The following is a 17534-nucleotide window of genomic DNA, read 5'->3' on the forward strand; positions in this document are numbered from 1 at the left end:
ATTCACGTTCCCTTTTACTCCGTTTTGTTCTCCACCAACTCCTGAGGGAAATATCTGGCTCCTTAGCTGCTCTACCATGTTCAACAAACTAACTGTGTCTGTCTTTTTGAGGCTAGAGCATAGTCAGTTAATCAATCCTTCTGCTGCTGGAAAAGGAAGAGTTAGGGGCTGTTGAAATCAAAACAAAGCGCTGGAAGACACTAAAAAAGCTGCGCACAGCTGTGTAGAACTGCCGAGTTCAACGATAAATCACTGTGTATTCCACAACTGAACACATTTTCACAGTTTACATAATGTCTCATCATTACGATTAAAAACAGACGCAGCCCAGTCAGTTAATGCACTTACGAGGACTTGTTTCCCTTGGTCTGCTCCTGGATCAGCTCTCCTTTTGGGTTGACTGTGAAGATCCGACACACTGGAACTCCCACCTCCTTATAGGCAAACACGTCCTGCGTGGAGACAGAGCGGTAAAAGTCAATCCGTGATCCAAATGTAAACAGAATGAGTGAAATTTAATTTAAGAGGCAGCGAGGAGATAAAACTCTTTCATCTGATTTGTGTGCCGTCGAAATATTTTCCCTCCATGTCCTAATAAATACATAATCTATAAGTTATGTATATTAAACATTATTGTAAATGATTATTGTTTGATAGTAATAATTAAATATGCTATATGTCGTCTTAAAAATCAAAATTAAAATGATGGGTAATAATAGATTATGATGAACTTTTATAAAAAAGCAATGAGAAAGTCTCAACCTCTGTTTATAAATAGTGACTGGGTCTCTAAAAGCCCTCTTGATTATGTAATATTCAGAAAGTAGCTCTCATACATAATACACGCTGGCATTAACTGACATGGGCCCGTTAATAACATTAACCGCAGATTTCCTGTTCGTGCTCCACCTAATGGCAATATTTCTGGACTGACAGTCTTAGTGGAGCAAGTGCAAGACTTTGTGTGTTTGTTTTTTTGTTTTCTTTTCTTTGGCGAGCATTGGAGACAGACGGAGGCTGGCCCAGCGCTTCATATGGGTGTTGGTGTTTGTGCAGCTGAAGATGAAATGCTGCTCTCGGCTTGAGCTCCCTTCCACAGACAATGTCACATGGGACTATGGTCCGCCAGTGACCTCAGCTCTGGTTCAGCCCAGTGCTGATTTCATATGTTTGCGTCTGCTAATTGATAGCCAAAGTGTCATGCTGATTTACAATACATCAAGACTGCATCGACTTCTGGAAAATACAGCTCTCAGACATGCAAAAAGCGATCACATTAATGTCTGGGAGTCTGACACCTTCAAACATCCATTAACTCACATTAGTTCTATTCCCAAAGGCGGCGTAGAATGGCTGCTTGTTATGCTGGAACAGGTTCTTGATATCTGTAAGGCATTCAATCTTGAAGATCTCCGGTTTCTTCTCGATGACCTCCCTGAAACAAACAGACAAATTGATTTGACATACATATGCATGTCTTTACCGTAGTCTCAGTCTCTCAAGCTTCTTTTTTCTACTCTCTTGAGATCTTGAGATCAGATTATGATTTGTTTCCTGTAATACAGTAGATACACATGTAATATCTTGTGAAAAGCATCTAAAAAGGCATCAGTTTAGTTCAAATGTGGGGACGGTAGAGATGTTACAGTACGTGCAGACAGAACCAAGAGGATCATAATGCAAAACCTGAAGACACCCCCAAAAAAAATCCACATGCAGTGGGTTGCTATGGTGACACAAACATGATCTACAAGGTAAAGGTCACAGAAAATTCTCACTGTCATGATGTATGATTAAGACGAAAAATACAGCACAGCCTAAACTAAGAACTAAACAGAAAGTTTGTTTACTTGTGCTGACCTTTGACGTGAATACACCCGAGAAAAAACACTGTCTTTGGTTGTGTTACGTGCATGAAACTAATAACAGGTCTTTATGGCATTACAAGGCCTTTATTTTACTGTTTATGAGTGCTGTGTGCGTACAGGATTTAATTAAGCCAGTAGGAAGGAGATGGGCACAGTAATTTAGCAAAGCCAACAAGCCACTGGTATTTATGTCCGCAGAAAGCTACAGCTGTAACAATGTATAAAGTTATAGTTGTTTAATTAACTTGACATTAACGTGTGCTGACATTAATGCCATGAAATACTAACTATGGATCAACTGTAAGTGCTACACATAAATCAGCAAGTTGCCATTCTCTTAAATCTAACTGGCAAATAAACAAGCGTGTCAATCACAAGAAAGGCGACGCCTTGAAGGACACAATTCAGCGTCTACAACCAACTGTGTAAAACAGGAAATAAGGGTAAAAAATAAGGTTAAGAGACAGAAAGATTATGCTGAACACAAGTATATTTCTAGGAGCTGAAAACAAGGCTTCCAATGCAGTTAACACCTTTTCAGTTCATGAGAAATTCATGAGTTTTCTGTATCCTTCACAACCTCGGGATGTGGAGCAGTACTTCGAATGAATGAGGATTTGGGGAGAATTTCCAGACAGAGAAACCTGGGAATATTTAATGTGAAATGAAGTTTGCAGATAAAGGATTATAGTTTGAAGGGAGACAAATATCAGGTGGTTTAAAATCAGAATGAAGATTTGGTGATGAGGAGGATTTAAAAGTACGTGATGGTGTTATGAAACTGGTAGCCATTTTGTACCTGTGGAAGGCAGAAAAGAGGCTGCTGGGAGACAGCATGAGAGGTCCCCGGGGTAGGATGGTGCCTCCATCGTTGACCCACTGCAGGTAACCTCTTGTCATGTCTGCCATGCCAATAGCCCGCGCTGAGCAGTACAAGAACTTGTAGCCGTTCCTGCCAAATGAGGAGAGTGGTGCTCATTAATTGCTGTTCCAATACAGTTAAATATCATGACCACCATTAGCAACTACTAAGAATAGCACTTTAATTAGATCCCTTATATTGGTTGCCAAGTCAAACCAATTCAATGGCCATTTTACTGAGGAAAGATTATATTTATTAGTACTGCTAATAGTCACTGCAGTCTATTTCCTCCAAAGTGGCGTAAGTGTTTTATTGTGCTTTTAGTTTCTACAATAATTCTGTCTTGATTATAGTTAAACTTCCTGAGTCATCCACCTCAAAGCACACCACGCAAACACTGGGAGAAAATATCAACTCCTCAGAGAGATGACTGGCAACCAAATCCAGACAGTGCTAACCACTGACCAACCATTCATCCTTCCTCTTGTGATTAATCAGTGTTGTTGTGCACTTACTCAGCTACTGAGTGGTAGAGCTTGGCAATACCCTGGTGAGTCCAGTCCTTCCCCAACTGTGGCAGGATTTGTCCAAACACATCTGACCTAAAACATTAAACAAGCACATGCAAACATTAATGATATAAAGACAGATACCATACATCTGCCGGGGACATGACTGAGAAACGTAGCAGATCTAGAGAAAGAGAATCAGAGAAAACGCGCATGAAAAAAATAAAGCAGATCGATAGTACAGACTGTTCAAAGAAGCTCACATAAAGCACCATAACTACTTTACCATTTCATCATAAAATACAGAACGTTATGGACTGTTCTCCACTAATGAGGATTACTGGCCCATAGGGGAGACACCGTCTGAACCTCAGCTTATGGCGTATGTGTGTGCTAACACACTGAAATGTAAATGGTCTCATTATAGTTCCTGTTACTCAAAGAAAGCCACATGTCACAGGTTGGCCCAAAGGGTCACAGAGATAATAAGCTCCATTCTCCAATCTCGACTTGTTTGATGATGACCACTTCTGAACCGAAGAGTTGGCAAACGGGAAGGCAGCAGACACTGATGCAGCTCAGTGGACTGGAGTGACCCTAAAAATCTGGAGTGTTGTCCAAACTTCATTCCATCTATCAAAGCAAATCTCATCAGGGGCTAGTGTAGGTTATTTGAAGGACTGATTTTTCTTAGATATTTTCTAACAAGACAGAAGAAATGGGAAAATATGAAAAAGCATACTTCAACAGAAAGGGTCCCTGCAGGACTGCAAGTTGGAAATTAAGTCGTAAAAAATCATATCATACCATAATATTTCCTCGAAATGACTGCACAGAAATGCACACAGATGTATGACTAGATACCCGGAGAGGAGTTTGTATGGAGGCACATTTAATAACCAATTCTAATACTTGCAGCTCATGTCGTGTTAGCAGAATGCACATCACAGCTGAGCAGATGGTGGTGCAGCATTAGCAGTGTCTTCATGGTACATTGCTAAGTAGTTTGTGAAATACATTGCTGGAAAGTTAATAAACAATGACCTCATCGAGGCGGCTAGACAGCTAGAAGGTTCCACCAATTCTTGTGAGTATTCTTCTGTGATGAAGTGTACAACAATTACATGGTTAAAACCTCCATCGTACAACATATGGATTCAAGAAGAATGGGAGCTGTATGAGATAGAACATATGCGATAGGGTTGACCCACATAAAAATCTATAAAAACATAAATAGAACTGGATAATGGACTTAATATCTGCGATTTGAGATGGACTTGAAACTATACAAGGCAACAGAGCTGCTCAGAAAACCGCACAAGATGTTTAAACCTCATTTATCATCTTCCTTTCCTTCTTTGATTTAATTCTACATCACCCAACCTATCAAATGTTCTCCTCACCTGCTGGCCACCATCTGCAATCATCACATTACGCATCAATAAGGAGTCTTATTTTACAGCATGAGGGCAATCTACAGATATGAGGGATGAATAATAAAACTATACTCCTACTGATGCCGTCTTGTGGATGCACAAACTACTTCCTTTCTTAGATATCTGTAGATATCCACTTCAGTTTACAAAAAGTCAAAGAGAGGATAGCGCCAAATGCTTCACTGCAAGTATGAGAAACAGAATAACTGTTCACTCCTTATGTGACTGCTAAATTAATATTTGGTATTCATTTTGAATATATTATGAGTATGCACAGACTAAAAGGAATCCATTGGAGCCAAATGACCATGCACTGTCAAAGAACTCAATCAGGGCAGTAAGACTTAAAACTGTTTTCTCTAGGTCACACTAAAAGCCAGTTTGCCACAAATTATTTTCTCGGTATATATGCGATCATTCATGTGCTATGTAGTAATATAAGAGTAGAACAATGCCTCGTAAAAGTTCAGCGCTGTTACTCAGCTTGGAGGGGTTATGAAACTGTTGTTGTCAGTGACTTGGAAGCACGTACTTGGTGATGGTCCCATCAATGTCAGAGATGATGACTTTGTCGTCCCAGTTCCACAGGTAGATGGTGCCCTCACAACGGCATGTGCCCTGGTATTGGGTGGTGATGCTGAACGTCACATCGTTAGGTCCCTCCTTCAGTTTCAGACTGGCCTGGTGACACAAGAAAAACAGTGAAGGCATCTGGAGGCACAGGCGATTTCATTCACTGACATGTGCTCCTCTGGTGAAGCTTTACTCTCCAGTAATGTGCAGGTCTTTAGAGCCCCCTACAGACTTGAAGTGGAGTAGACACAATGAAGTTCACAGCTAGCCAGCAGAGGGAGCTCTACACTATAAAATAAACTCTTAAAAAGCAGAAATCTCATTAAGTACAAAACACTGTTTGTAATTTGATCATCTACTTTGAAAACTAGTTAAATTTAATTTGAAAATTAAACTGTCAAATAAAAGTCTAACTTCATAATATTCCAAAAGTTATTGTGCAGGGGTATGCTATACATCTAAAGAAGTAGGGTGAATGACTGAGGAAAGAAAACGTGTCTAAGAATATACTTACTATTTGATCAGAGGAGAGGCGAAGCGACTTCCTGTACGTGAGTGGGCTGGGGTGATGCTGACCATCCACTGGCTGCAGTCTCTCCTGACAGGATGCAGCGCTCACCTCTTTGGCCTCTTCATCACTGGATGAGTCTCCTGCTTTCGGCCTAGAGAGGAAACAAAAACAATTATTATTATCATCAAAAATCAAGGTGAAATAACCAGTCTATGCCTTTGTAAACAAAACCTGTGGTTGGATATGCTTTGGGGCTTATTTTTCTTTTCCTATTCAATCATTTGGTGTCATTTCTAAACGGTTCAAGACGTGAAGCTGATTAAATACATTAAATTACAATTAACATACCGAGCCCTTCTTGATCTGCTATGTAACCCTGCCCTGCAATTTCGTTTGTTGACTCCATTCACAATATAATGTGATTTTGTGTGAGTTGCCATAAAGCAACAGATTTATGAGGCTGTGGAATTTTGTGGATGTCATGTCAGTTCAACGTGTCACTGAACTCACTTGACATGTGTGATGAGTATCAATAAATCCTTGGTATGACTTACGGCATGGACAGTTTCTCCTGAGATACAGAGGCACCTTCCTCCTCCAGATGAGAGTCCTCCTTAGTTTCAAGCTTGGTCTCCGACTAAAAGAATCAAACGTAAAATATCCTGATGTGGGTCTTTTTTTTCACAAGGAAGTTTATTTTAAATGCTTATGATAACTTCACATACCTGCTTGATTGTACTATCCGCTCTTTTTCGCCAGAACCACCAGCGGCCTGACTTCTTTGGCATTTTCTCCTTCACCCAGGCCTCCTCTGTAGCCTAGGGAAAAACAAGACGTCAGCGACAGTTAACAATGAGCTACTTGTCAATTTACAATGATCCAAAAGAAAACAAAGATCACAGTTACCTTTGGTAAATTCTTCTGAAACGCTTGTAGACTCAGAATCAAGGGTGCAGCTAATGTCCAATTATAATATCTGAGGACAGAAGCAATAGTTAAGAGAAAATATTGACAACACACTATCTCTCTTGTACATTTCATGTGTGAAATAAAAATGCTTACTTACCTATTTCCTATCTTAACTACCAGGTTGGGGTTATCTATAATTGCTGGGTTTTCAGCAAACTCATGATAGGTGATGATATGCTCCATGAACCTTTCTGCGAACACAGAAGGGAGAAGAACATTAATTAAAGACAGAGGATGTAAAGGTCAGTGGTGGTGAGCCACAACGTCTCACTTAAAGCCACACAGAAAGGTCAGGAAACTTTCTTCCATCAGCCAAAGACGTATAAAACAAACTTCTATAAAAATATATGTATATACCCGTGTATTTTTTATTTATTGACACAGGCGGTTGAGACACAAAAAAGAAAAGAAAGTACTACTGGGAAGGAAATGTCGACACAAGCAGGCAACAAGGTTATTTTTTGTAAAGAATAGAGGCTCCACCCGCCTCTTCTAATGTGGCAGAAACTTTGTAGTTACACAATTAATTCAGTACGTCTCTCCTGGCTGAGGTTAACTTTCATTCCTGTACAGAAGAGCTAAGTGCACTTTGGGCTACATATTTTATGAGTGCTATTCTAGTGTACCTTTGGATATTTCAGCATTTTCTGTGAGGCCTCCACACAGAGAAAGGGTAACGTCAGGGAGGTCGCTCGCTGAGTCAGAGAGACACTCCGTCCCGCTGTCAGCTGCTGCACTGCCCACCGACTGTGGAGACTGTGAACCAGAGCGCATCTCTGAGTCCATCCAGTGCTTAGTCGCTGCCTCAGACTCGCTGGAGCAAGAAAAGAGAACAATACGTCATGCTACTGGTCTTTAAGGCTTTTTTTGGTAGGCTTAGTTTTAAAATAGATCACATTTAGCTTTCTATTTTTAATTAAAACAGGTCAAGCAGAAACATTAATTAGGTGCTCCGTTCATGATCTAACCTCTTAGGAAAATATCGTGCAGCAACATCAGGTTCAAGTACATTCAGGTCATCTAGGTAGATATCCTCAGGACCCTGGTGCTGGCTCCTCTTTGGGACACCTTCATTCAACAACAGAATTAGTTCATGTACAATCATCACTAGTGCTAACCCATGAGATTGCTGGCAAGAAACACACCTTTCTTCTTGGAGGGTGAATCGCTCTGTTGGCTGTTAGAAGGGGTGGAGGTTGCCACATTGGATGGCAGAACATCCAGGGGCTCTGTCGGAGTTAAAGGACTCATAGAGGTGATGGTGCTGACAGATGCGAGAGGATTCACTGGTGTTACAGTTGTGATAGGGGTGCGTGGCTTGGGCTTGACAATGGTACACACTGAGGACGAGGCACCATCTTCTTTTTCAACATCAGTCTCATTCTCCATGGCCTCAGAGCTGAGGATGACGCGGAAGTGGGTGCTCTCTGATGGGGTGATGGTCACTGTTTTTAGTAGTTCTGCTTTCTCTTTTTTGGTGACCTGGATTTTGAATATCAGGGGGAAAAGTTAGTAAGATAAGAGCATGCTGAAAAGCATGTACTTCAGGATGTTAGTGGAGAGAAGTGCTTACCCTGGTTGTTTCCGGAAACTCTCCCCAGGTCCACTGCATGTGGGACTCAGCTCTGAGCAAACTCTCTGAGGGCCTTACCATCAGTTCAGAGTCACTCTTTGGGGAAAAAGCCTGAGACAAGCCATGACTAAGGAAAAGATAAACAAATGGAAACAATCCGTTAGAGTCTATTTACACCCTTGCTGATGGCACCCTGTTAGTGTCAATACATTAGGGTTGTCACTTGCATTTGACACCATGTGTTTAAAATGATAAAATCTCATAATAATTAATTTGAGCATTTTTTTTATTTTTTTTTAATTTTGCATTTGATAGTATCTAAAGTACTGAGAAATGGATCTACAAGACACCTCATGTAGTACTAACTAGTAACTAGTGAACTATCTTCACCTCACTCTCCTCCTCCCATGCGGTAGAGGAAGTTTAAGTTATGTTATTGTGTACAATACATACCTGTCGTCTGCCCGCCAGTCCCCATCTGACAGTGGATACCCATCAAGGTTGTGCCTGGCTGCGGGTAATTTGGGGTCAATGTCTCGCGTTGTAGTTACTGAAGGTGACCTGAGTCCAGGGTGAAAAGGATACATTAGTCTGATAAATTAAGCCATTTCTTGGCTACAGCAGCGAGCATCGACCCAGAACCTACCTTGAGACACGTGCTGCAGCTTCCTCGTCGGAGCTCATGTCCATCTCAAAGATCTCTTCATTTTGCCCAGTGCTGGACATAGCAGCAGTCGTAGCAGCAGGTGCGTTAGCAGCAATAGCATTACCAGTATTGACTGACATGGGCGGTGTTAGCTCCTCTCTTCGGGGGTCTCCTTTGTGCTTCTTCCTCCGTCTCTTCTTCTTTTTCGTGGCCATGGTGCTCGGAGCGGGAGGCTCTGGTGGGTCCTCTGGGTCAGCGTGGTCATCCTCCAGATCTTTCGCTGCGCTCCTGTGCTCAACCTCTGAGATCCAGAACAGGTGACTCTCGGTGGGGATTGGGGATGTGGCCAGATGGGCAGGGACAATCTGCTAAAGGATGGAGTGGAAATGTAGGAGCTTGAGGCTTCAGATTGTTTAAACAAGTGCAAAACAAAGCAGCATTAATGATCCCTGCTGTCAGCATAGTGAACCCATGACTCCATTAGAACTGACCTGTTGTCACTGCTGAGCTGTCACAATGAGAATTCACAAAGCTTGACTAACTTTTAAAATGGCGCAACTGCACTGGAGTAATTTCCTCACACAAACACTGCCCAACACACCTACGTTAAGATTACGTTAGGATTACGTTAAGATTGCTGTTGAGTCAAGGCATCACAAGACACTTTGTGAGCAAAAACAAAGCTGAATCTGGTGTGAGCATCTTCATGAGTATGGGACTTTCTTCAAATTTAATTCTTAACACGTCTTCAAATATTGTTCAATAACAAATGTATTAAAAAGAAAATGACACTGGCTGCTAGGCTGAAACACAAAACAATCTCATGCTATTAGATTTCGAGTTTCCACAGTCCAATCAATATCTCACTTAACTTTAGCAGCTACAAAGCACAGAAAACAAATCAAAACACGTTTCAGTTACTAACCTACAACATTTTTCCAAATGGTGGGCTTTATTAATCTGCATAGTGAACTGGGTGCTTACGTTCTGCTGCTCAGATTCCTGGACAAAAAAGGCCTCTCCATTGTCACCAAGCTTCATGTGCAGGTCTACCGGCTCGCCATTCACTTCAATGTCAATCTGGAAAGAATTTGGCAAAAGATACAAAGCATTTTAACACTGTGTTAACAGTCATTGTGAAGCACTTTCTATTAGGGAATCATGAAGAGGATAACGACGTCTGATCTGTGTCTATGTATCTATATAAATCTGATTATGCCCTTGTTATTTGGCATAAAAACAAGTTGAGTCTTGTTTTATTATAATTCCAACATATTGTCAAGCCATTTCGAAGGCCTGTGGCTACTTACAGCCCTATTTTTCACCCGAGGCTTTACAAAACCTATTTAGCCTATCCAGTTTATGGATCCTCTGGGCATTCATTCTGTGGAGCCTGCCAGAACAGGGCCATTCATGTTTGCCAGGCAAACCCCAAGTGGACCCGAGGCCATTCAGAAACTTGACACGACAAAAGCAAAAAAAAAAAAAAAAACAGGTCACGTCTGGCAGAGACTGCAGAGGAGGCAGACTTTGACTTGCAAGTGCTCTCCTCAGTCTGACAACCTGAAACCAAATCATCAATATTAATTCTCAACCAGTGGCCGCTCACATCAACTCAAACTCTCGTGATTTGTCATGTGGTATCCATCCTTCTGCTGATGTCCTTTACTGCCAGTGTGGTTTCTCAGCAGCCTCAAGATTTAATTTCACCCCCTCGGGGTTGCTAAGGGGAATTTATGTATGGTGAGTGAAGGCTGGGAATTTCAATGCCCAATTAATAAGGAGCCTGAATAAATGAGGGTCTTCTTCAACCTTTCACAGTTGGTGACAGGTCACTTGAGTGGCTGAGTTGTGGGTTTGCCAACACGCTGCTGGAAAACTGGACTTAATGGAGCGATGGCTTCCTGCAGATGCCCCAAATCAAGGCATAATATTGGACTGTCTCTCTCATTTTTAGTCATCACTAGGAAACAAAAGAAAGTACTGATGCATATCTGAGTTTAATTTTTTATCCAAAATGTTTTTAGAATCAAACAGTACTTTTCTTTTAAACATTTCTGGTTGCCAACAAAAGGGATTAGGGACAGGCACACCATCCACAGCCAAATATTAATTAGTATTTGGCTGGCAACAACAGTTTGATTCCCACTGATTTTTTAAAAATATCTGCATGTCAGGAACAAATATCGCATCATTTATTTGGTCCAGTAGCTTCTCAAAAAAGAAATATATTTAGCAGCAGCCCTCGAGGATCTGATAAGTGAACTCAGGGACACATGCATAACTGTTTGTTACACAACAGCCCTTGTTGTTGAGGCCTTCTTTACGTTTCCTTCCCCTCCCACGCATTCAAGTTGTAGAGCTGTTGCCATAGGAACCACTCATTCAGTTCTCCCAAAGCCCATCAGCATTCTGGGTAGGTGGCGAGACAGTGTCAATCCACCACCGCCCCCTCCCAGAAATCATCACCCATTCGGCTTCACAAGCAAGCAAATAAGCTTTCTTTAAGTCAGAGCACACCACTGCGGTTTGCCCGAAGTCTCGGACAAGTTCAGCATTGACAGTGAGGTGAAAACACATTAAATTATAATGTCTATCTAATATTAGTCATTGCTAATTACTAACTGAATACCAAGGGATACACTGTTAAACTCAAGTAACCTCAGTTTACATGATATTTAACTATGTTGACTTACTACACCGCCAAAACCACTACAGGAGCAGGCTTAACTTGCTCTCCCTACACGTCCCTGACACTAACACAAAGGTGCTACAAAACTGCCATTTTCACAAGAGAGAAGTGAGCGCTAAAAATAGCACCATTGTTCCTGAACCATGATTAATTGAATCTTCTCTCCGGGGGCAAGAATATACAGGAACAACTACTTGACACTAAGACTAATAGTTTCTTCAAAGAGAGACAAAACCTGTGTAAACATAGGTAATTGGTTAACATGACGGTTGCCTGCTCTGGTTCATGTTAGGCGTAAGCTGTGCTGAGAGTATGTTAGGTCACCAATATCAATATATCAACAAAAATGACAAGAATGTCATCACAAAATTACACAACTAGACGGGTGCAGCACTCTCAGTGTTTACGGTTTGTGATTGTTTTGTTCAATATCTATCACCCACAGCCCAGTTTTATTGACAGGACAGCTAATGTGTCTCTAAGTTCAGAGATATGTCAATAAAGCACATTTTGTTTACACGTACACTGTCCTGAAATTTGAAACAAAGTAGTTTGGACCTAACTTCATGCAGTACTGGTACAACTTCTGCATGTAGAGGATATACTAAGTTTAAGTTGTCTTGAAGATAGAAAATATTAACTTGAGAACACATTGTGGGCCTGCTTCTTCAAAGGGAAACACATTTTTTGTAGTAGGCACAGACTCCTCAAACTTACCACTTTCTCTTTGGAGCGCAGTACACCCAGCTTGCCGAAGCGCACGTGGAATGGCGAGCACTGGTAGGTGCCATCTCTCTGGCGGACAACCACAACATCGATGCAGCCCGACAGCGTGGCCTGGTTAATGCCCTTGTACAGTTCTTTGACGGTTACCAGCACCTGACCTGCCAGCTGGCCCACGTAGTTCATGGTGTCCGCCTAAAGAAGGAGGAGAGAGGGGACAAAATATTAGCTGAGGCAAGGGAAAGGCAGAACGAGGGTGACTGTTCAGCATGTCCAGGAGAGGAGAATGTTTTGTCCCGCACAGGATGTAGAATCTAATCGTTTTCCACTTGATTTGCCTTACACACTCTCAGTCTATCTACTGTTGTCTCTTCTTTTAAGTATCTCCCTCCAGACAGTCGTGCTGTCTCATTTGTCTTTCGCTTTCATCCCTCTGTGCCCTCTCTGCCTGCCTGCGTGCCCCGTGGTGTCTGTTATCTCCTGAGCTGCATACAGACTACCAGAGTGCCACTGTTACCCTGTCACTGGCCGCTGTCCCACATGAGCAACATCGGAGAAGAGGGGCTGACGGCGGAGCTCAGACAATGACGCGAGACAACCTCACACAGAGTTCCCACTGCCCTGCTGACACCGGGAGCAGCTGACTTCCTGTTTACACTCATAACTCCCTGTTTACATAAGCTTGTCAATTAAAATACTACAGCTTTGTGCTGTGGCTATAATTACATAGGCTTGGATTAACTGTGCACATTTTTAAAGCAGAAGCCCCAGCAAGTTTGTGAGACTAAATTGTTTTACAAGAAATCCTTTTAATCACAGGCCCGTGCAGTGTGACACGCAGCTCATGTAACTATTAACTCAGCAAACATGATTTTGGTTTGATCCGGTCAGGGTCTAGTTTAGCCGTGCTTGTAAACACATTGCCCCTGCTGACTTCATTGGGTTTATGTAAACTGAAATGCTGCCATCACTCACACTGACCTTTTGTTCAGATTCTAGCCATGGGGGCAGTGAGACGGGTTGCAGGGGTGGGATAGGGTAGAGAATAGGGGCATTTGTGTAAGGGTGGCATCATGGAATATGTGAAAGTGGCATGCTGTGCTTTACCAGAGAGTAAACTAAACTAAAACCAAAACTAAAAACGCTCTTGTTGGTATCACGCAAATAGCACATGGCATAAATTTGGAGCGCTACATAATGAAGATAATTAACCCCAGAGTGTCAGCTAATACTGTAGGTGCATACAAGTACAAGGCTCAGCAGAGATACATGAATTAGTTTGTCATAAAAAGGCTCCAAACATCTATAAAGGGCTTTATATAATACAATATAGAGACATAATAAATTACCCTTACACAGGAGCTTTCTGGAGAGGTGCCAGCATTCAGTTATCTAGAACACACTGACACGTGAAAAACTAGCTTTACCGGCAGCTACCCATTGTTTTCTTTCTGTGTCTCACAAGTACATTGCTGGACACCAAACTACAAATTAAACAGTAGTGATAAGAAATAAGTAGCAGGTTAGACAGACAACGCATGCTTCATGACTCAGCCTGAGTATTTTTGACCAAATAGAAACACTTCATCAGTGTCCCATTGTCTAACTTATCCCTAAAACAACAGTAGTTTTAATTGCAGCTCTAAAACTGACATCAGTCTGATTCATGTAGTTAGGTAAGAAGCCACAAGGCTTGCTAAGCCAAGCAACATACCAAACCAAACAAACAAACCAGTAGTTGGCCCTAGAGCATCAGGCCCAAGCTGTGATCGACTAAGTGACCTGTCAGCGCTAACTCACCAGAGACCAGGATGACCTCAGAGACGAGGACTCATCCTGCTCGCTGTTGTCTGTGTTGTCCTCTGTGTTGCTTCTCAGCAGTTCCCTGTCCCCGAAGGATCTCGATCTCTTCATCACTGTTTGCGCAGCGCTGGCTCTTACTTTCCCCAACATCAGGATACACCTCTGGGAGCATTTCTGTCTTCCCTCAGATTGTCATGACAATGCCTCCCTGTCATCCTGAATACAATCTCACATGTGGCCCACCTAATCATGTTGTAATAGCCCTCCCAAAGGTAAATACCAGTACACCGCTATCTGACGCCGGTGGCGATTGTGCAATACTGTCATAAACTGTCATCCTTCTTCTGGGGCTATTCTGGGGCAGGATGTGCACTTGTGCTCGTCCAGTCAGCTGACGGGACACAAAGGGTTCAGCCAATGGGATGGCCTCTTCGAGGTGGCGGTGTGCGGCTGATAAGGTAATTCCTGTGAACCTCTAAGCAATGTTTTTCCCTGATAAGGGTACAAGCTCAGGGAAAAAGAAAACAAATACGCAGTACTGAGCTGCGTGACGTTCTTCTTGCAATCAGTAACGCGTACCGTCCAATCGTTGCTGCGTGTGCTTGTTTTTGTGCACGAGTGATCATCCAGCACATTGGACCTCAACATGTTGATCTTGTGCTGCTCACAGAAGCAAACAGGTGAAAGTTCAGTAAACACCTATGGGATAATCTCTGTAGGGATTTTTATCATATCTACATTCAGTACAGATGGAGTCGGTACATTTAACATGACCTTGTGGTCCAAGAAATGAGGAATTCAAACGTGTTTTTGTCATCTGTAGGTTCTCGCTGCTGACTTCAAGCAATCTCCTGCCTGGTTTTTCCTCCTAAAATAAACATAATGCACAAGGCTCTTCCAAAAAGGCCCCATTCGTACTGTCCCATCTGCTAAGCCTTTTGTAAACACTATCAAACTAAACACAGAGGCCCTCGGAGCGCAAGGCTGTCGGTTCCTCCTCCCCCAGCCTGTTCTGTGTTTGAATATCTGATCAGAGTCGTGCATACATACTTCCATAGATTAAATGTTCAGAGTAAATAAAGTGCAGTACTTGTACTCTGTAATGAGTCACAACTAACCAAACAGTAACTGAATATGTAAGAATCAAGGTAGAAGTTTTTTAATAAAAACATACAGTACCATCTGAGTAAATGTCCTAGTTACTCTCACGGCACAACTACGATCTTCATGAAACGATCCGGTAAACATTTATTTTGACGTAGTGACAAAAGAATCAGTCCTGTGACCGCGCTGGCCAACCAGACCACACAAGGCTCATGTTACACGCTTTCGTGTATTAGGTTACACCAAAACTGCACCGAAATGAGCCTGCTTATTATGTGTGTAACCTAAACCATGAATACAACCACAACCCGAGACAGACAGACAGTGTTGTGGCTTTTATTAGTACACATTCTTCAGTGCAAAAAAAACCATTAAAATCAAATCAATGTTGTTGTTTTTTTTTTAGGGCTTGAGCTTAGATTTCTAAACCACGATGAATTTGGTGATAAACAAAGAAGAAATCACTCATACTAGTTGGTCATTTAAGAATGAGGTTACACCGAATTAAGACGCCTAAAAGCAAAAAGGTAGAGTAAAGCCGTTGTAAGTCTGGACACACACTTCGTTTTTGAATAACTACAATAGATTATAAAACTCAAAGTCAAAACCAAAACCAAAGTTAACTTTCAGCTTGAACAATACACACTCAGGTGCCAGGTTTCACCAGGTTAATAGATGCCTTAGGGCAATAAATCTGCTTTATTCAACTTTATGGCAATTGTAGAGGCTGTCGTTTATTACACTTTTATGCCTTTATAATATTTAATCCAGAACAGCCTCAATGACCTCTCTGAAACTGTTTAAATAAGGCACGAAAACAGGATTAAATGCAAGGATTGTGAAACCCTAACATAGCTGATTTTAAGTGTTTGGCTACTGCAGGGTTACCTTAGTGTCAGTGATAAGGTGACACTTTATCTCACTTTACACATTTACATAATACCCTGTTTTAAAAAAGGCATTAAGCTTGTAGTTAATGGTGTTTTCATGTTAACAGTCACCACCCACAGGCAGGTGGTTTGTTTGATGAGTTGGCAGAAAGTGTTTACGAGCCTCTTTAACAGCTGAACTACAAAAAACACACAAGATAGATTAATGTCGTTTATTTTTTTAAAATGCTAGTGAGATTAAAGCTGTACATTTTTTTTTTTTGAATGAAATGTCACCACCACCACAAGCGCTCACGAAAAACACGGAAATAACCGAACAGAAACCAAAAACGAACGTTGAGATAACGTTTCAGAGAGGTTGTTTTTATGTTTTAAGTTGATATATATATAAATCTGTATAGAGAGAGGAGGGAAATAAATGAATGGACACGGAGCTCTGCTAGTTAACCGTCAGCTAGCTTCACCGGACGGTTACCGTTAGCTAGTAGGAAAACGGTTAAACGGTTAAACGGTTAAAAGCCTCAATGAGAGAGTCGGTTATTTCTGTCACGTTATGAATGAATTCACCACCCCTCCTTGTAGTAATGTGTGTGTGAGAGTTATAAATAAAGCTCACCGGAGATGAAATGTGTTAGCTTCCTCACAGGCTAGCTGCCGTTAGCTGAGGATATTGTGCATTATCACAGGCGGTGAACGGCTATCAAACGGTTTGAGAGCGGCGCTATCGTTAGCTGTTTACCTTTCGGTTACTTCAGCGGGATGCTGCCGGAGGAGGACGTTGTTGTTGTTGTTATTGTTGTTGTCTTCAGTGAGTTCCCATTATCTTCACCACCCGTTGAACTCCCCTTAAAAAAAAAAAAGGAGGAGTAGGAAAAAAAAAAATCCTCCTGACGTGTCCGTGTCTTGGACCACCGTGGCTGACTGGTGTGGCTGGAAACAGGGCGCTGGAGTTGATGGGACAGGGAGCCGCACGGTGGCGGCGCACACACTCACACTCACACACACACAGCTGGTGGTGGTGTGACACTTTTCTCCAAGCTATTCTTCTTAAGTTGTCACTTTGTGTAATGCTGCTGCTGCACTATAATTTCCCAGCTTGGGATAAATAAAGTATATCTATCTATCTATCTATCTATCTATCTATCTATCTATCTATCTATCTATCTATCTATCTATCTATCTATCTATCTATCTATCTATCTATCTAAGACTTTGCCCCCCGAGCAGCTCATCTTAGAGCAGTGGTTCTTAACCTTGTTGGAGGTACCGAACCCCACCAGTTTCATATGCTCATTCACCGAACCCTTCTTTAGTAAAAAATAAAATATGATTTTTTTTTACTGGTGCACAAAATGAACCGTTCATTAACATCACA

The 17534-nt window shown here is 41.8% G+C and overlaps 1 protein-coding gene across 7 annotated transcripts in view; it reads right to left on the reverse strand.

The window, feature by feature from the left end:
• Positions 1–17144, reverse strand: part of lpin2 (lipin 2) — a 20449-nt gene extending 3305 nt beyond the window's left edge. For 3 of the 7 annotated variants that reach the window (XR_797216.3, XM_010739951.3, XM_019257546.2), the window contains exons 1-19: positions 14163–14485; positions 12357–12557; positions 9932–10027; positions 8948–9315; positions 8755–8862; positions 8302–8428; positions 7874–8210; positions 7697–7796; positions 7355–7542; positions 6826–6919; positions 6666–6735; positions 6485–6577; positions 6314–6396; positions 5763–5910; positions 5208–5356; positions 3246–3332; positions 2668–2820; positions 1321–1435; positions 349–452 (exon numbers count right to left, since the gene is read on the reverse strand). Coding sequence is in view for 6 of the 7 variants with exons in the window: in XM_010739951.3 (XP_010738253.3) it covers positions 349–452; positions 1321–1435; positions 2668–2820; positions 3246–3332; positions 5208–5356; positions 5763–5910; positions 6314–6396; positions 6485–6577; positions 6666–6735; positions 6826–6919; positions 7355–7542; positions 7697–7796; positions 7874–8210; positions 8302–8428; positions 8755–8862; positions 8948–9315; positions 9932–10027; positions 12357–12557; positions 14163–14315 (2774 nt within the window). In the remaining variant the exon portion in view is untranslated. Of the gene's footprint in view, positions 1–348; positions 453–1320; positions 1436–2667; positions 2821–3245; positions 3333–5207; positions 5357–5762; positions 5911–6313; positions 6397–6484; positions 6578–6665; positions 6736–6825; positions 6920–7354; positions 7543–7696; positions 7797–7873; positions 8211–8301; positions 8429–8754; positions 8863–8947; positions 9316–9931; positions 10028–12356; positions 12558–14162; positions 14487–16775 lie in introns of those variants that run through there. The other 4 variants (XM_019257548.2, XM_010739955.3, XM_010739956.3 and 1 more) reach the window with 4 other exon arrangements.
• Between the last annotated feature and the right edge of the window lie 390 nt (positions 17145–17534).

Source organism: Larimichthys crocea, chromosome II (genome assembly GCF_000972845.2).
Source record: "Larimichthys crocea isolate SSNF chromosome II, L_crocea_2.0, whole genome shotgun sequence".
Classification (NCBI taxonomy): domain Eukaryota; kingdom Metazoa; phylum Chordata; class Actinopteri; family Sciaenidae; genus Larimichthys; species Larimichthys crocea.